Here is a 2,269-nt window from a genome sequence, read left to right as displayed (position 1 = left end):
TTACACAAAGATAAATAAATTACATACAAATCAATATACTGTAAACTTTTAAACACCAGCACTATATGATCTTGAATATGAAAGTTTAAAACAGGGTTAATGCCTGAAAACAAGTGTAGTAAAAATACAAATATAAGCATGAGTCACGTACTTTATCTTTCATTGTTTACTGGATCAGCACATGTATTAGTACTTTGTGGCAGAAATAAGAAAAAAAGCACAATATACCATAATACAAGTACAAGATTCAGTATTAAAGTATAGGCATTGTATTGATTTACTTACCCGTAGACTTCTTTTTATACTTATCAGTATAAGTCAAGTACACTTGACTATACTATTGTAAAGTATATGAAATATAGTTTAGAAAAAGTAAACTTTAAGTACACTGCTGGATTTTAAGTATGAAATTAGTGCACTTTTAGTATACTTGAATAAACTTCTTTTTGATAAGGGATGTTTAGAAAACATTTCAAAAAGAACTTGGTGGAAAAATACATCATTTTACTTTAATCACTGGCCAAGATGCAGCTTCAGCTGGCTTATAAATGAAAATCCTGTAATTTGTTATCATCTTATGGTCAGAGTTAATATTGTGTGATTCCCACCAGCTGTTTCAGCATCAGTAGCAAAAAACAAACTTCTTCAGATTTCAAACAATTTTCTGAATAAGATTATTTGTAGATTTATGCTGAATGAAAACCTGTCAGTCAGTGGCTAACATGGAAAAGATTGAGAGCTTTGATGTGCGGTGTACTGTGCCTCTTATCAGGGAACACAAGGAATGCTTTAAGCCCATTACTAACTCTTTCAGTCCAAATGGAGCTACCGCAGCCTGGGGGAGGACATAAAAGTAACTCCCATCATCTTTCAAAGCCCTTACACCTTTAATTTGTTTAGACAAACTGCCCAAAACATGTTGTCCCCAACGATGGATGAGCCTGGGGTCACTGAGCAGGTTCTAGCTCTTAACTATGACTCCTGGCATGTGCAAAGCCAGATAACAAATAGCTTGCACCAAAAGGAATATTTAAGATCCACTCGGAAACCTTCCGGCTGTCACACCAGTCCATCCACATCTTCCTCTGGGAATTCTCTTTTTGAAGTCGTATTTTTTTTCCCCCAAACACTAGCAGCACCTCCACCCTGATGCCATGCACGATATGCGGGGAAGTTTGTAAATTTCGATGCAGCTGCAGCTTAAATTAGAGGCTTTCTGTGCTGTGCACTGTGAACCACATGTGTGCCTGTGTCGGCTGCAGCGTCTGCAACTTAGATCATTCTCACACTTTGGTCGTACAGCACAATGTGGATGTAGAGGTGCGACTGGAGGAGCGTCCTGCTGTAGTCCTTACTGGGGCCAGACTGAAACACAAGAGAGAAACAAAGAGTTATTCAAACTTGCTGATGTGTGGTTTTAATTCACCCTAAAAAAAGCAGCTTTTTCACGAAGAGGTTCATCAGGGCAGAGGTGTCAAAAATATAAATGTTTATTACTCAAGTAGAAGTATAAATCAGCTGTTAACAAACACTTTTGTAGAAGTTAGTTTTAACTTAAACTTTTCACCCAAATAAAAGTATGAAAGTACCATTTTTAAAACCAAAGTATAGAAGTAAAAGTAATGCAGGAAAAAATGTTAAGCACAGATACTTTAAACTAGCCTGATAAACCAGACTACATGTGAGATTAAATGTGTAATTTAGTCTGGCCCCGATGAATGAGACATCAGAAGATTGATGATGAGAACAACCCATTGTTTTTCAAACCATGTCTGTGCCTATTGGCCGCTTCCTGCTCACTTTTCAATAAAAACCCCAAGTCTAATCCTTCCAAAACTGATTTCAAAGCGGAGTCAAACGAGAACTGTTTAATAGTTGTTGTCATATTCCTTGTGTTATTTCCAGTGTCAGCTTTGTCGTAACGCCCTCAAAACCCTGCCCGCTTTGCATCCAGAAATTCAAAACATCTCTGCGTTATGATTGGCCCGCCAGTTCTAGGGCATTGATCGAGGCTAGACCAAACTCGCAGGCAAAAATTATTTTGGCTGCTCGCGGGTGGGGCTAATTTACTAGGCTAACTTTAAACCTTATCCTGGTTGCTGCACTAACCTATTAAAGGAAAATTCCGGTTTTTAACACTTTTAGCCCATTTCCTGTAGTGTCCAGGATGAAATCGAATGATCGACACCAAAATGTTGACGATTGGTCCTGTCTCTGCTTTTTGGCTCATGCAGAATCCCCCCCTGGCTGCTTCAGAATGGCTTCCATA

General features: G+C 38.3%; 1 protein-coding gene across 1 annotated transcript in view; it reads right to left on the bottom strand.

The window, feature by feature from the left end:
- Nucleotides 1-492: 492 nt before the first annotated feature.
- The window catches only part of LOC107083980 (chromosome unknown open reading frame, human C4orf22), a 120,106-nt gene continuing 118,329 nt past the window's right edge, over nt 493-2,269 (bottom strand). Inside the window, exon 6 of the mRNA XM_015373600.1 lies at nt 493-1,365. Within this exon, the coding sequence (XP_015229086.1) occupies nt 1,273-1,365 (93 nt within the window). The 3' untranslated portion in view covers nt 493-1,272. The remainder of the gene's footprint in view (nt 1,366-2,269) is intronic.

This window comes from Cyprinodon variegatus, unplaced genomic scaffold (genome assembly GCF_000732505.1).
Source record: "Cyprinodon variegatus isolate N-32 unplaced genomic scaffold, C_variegatus-1.0 Scaffold89, whole genome shotgun sequence".
NCBI lineage: Eukaryota > Metazoa > Chordata > Actinopteri > Cyprinodontiformes > Cyprinodontidae > Cyprinodon > Cyprinodon variegatus.
The sequence above is the reverse complement of the archived record's forward strand: the minus strand, read 5'-3'. Positions and strand labels throughout refer to the sequence as shown.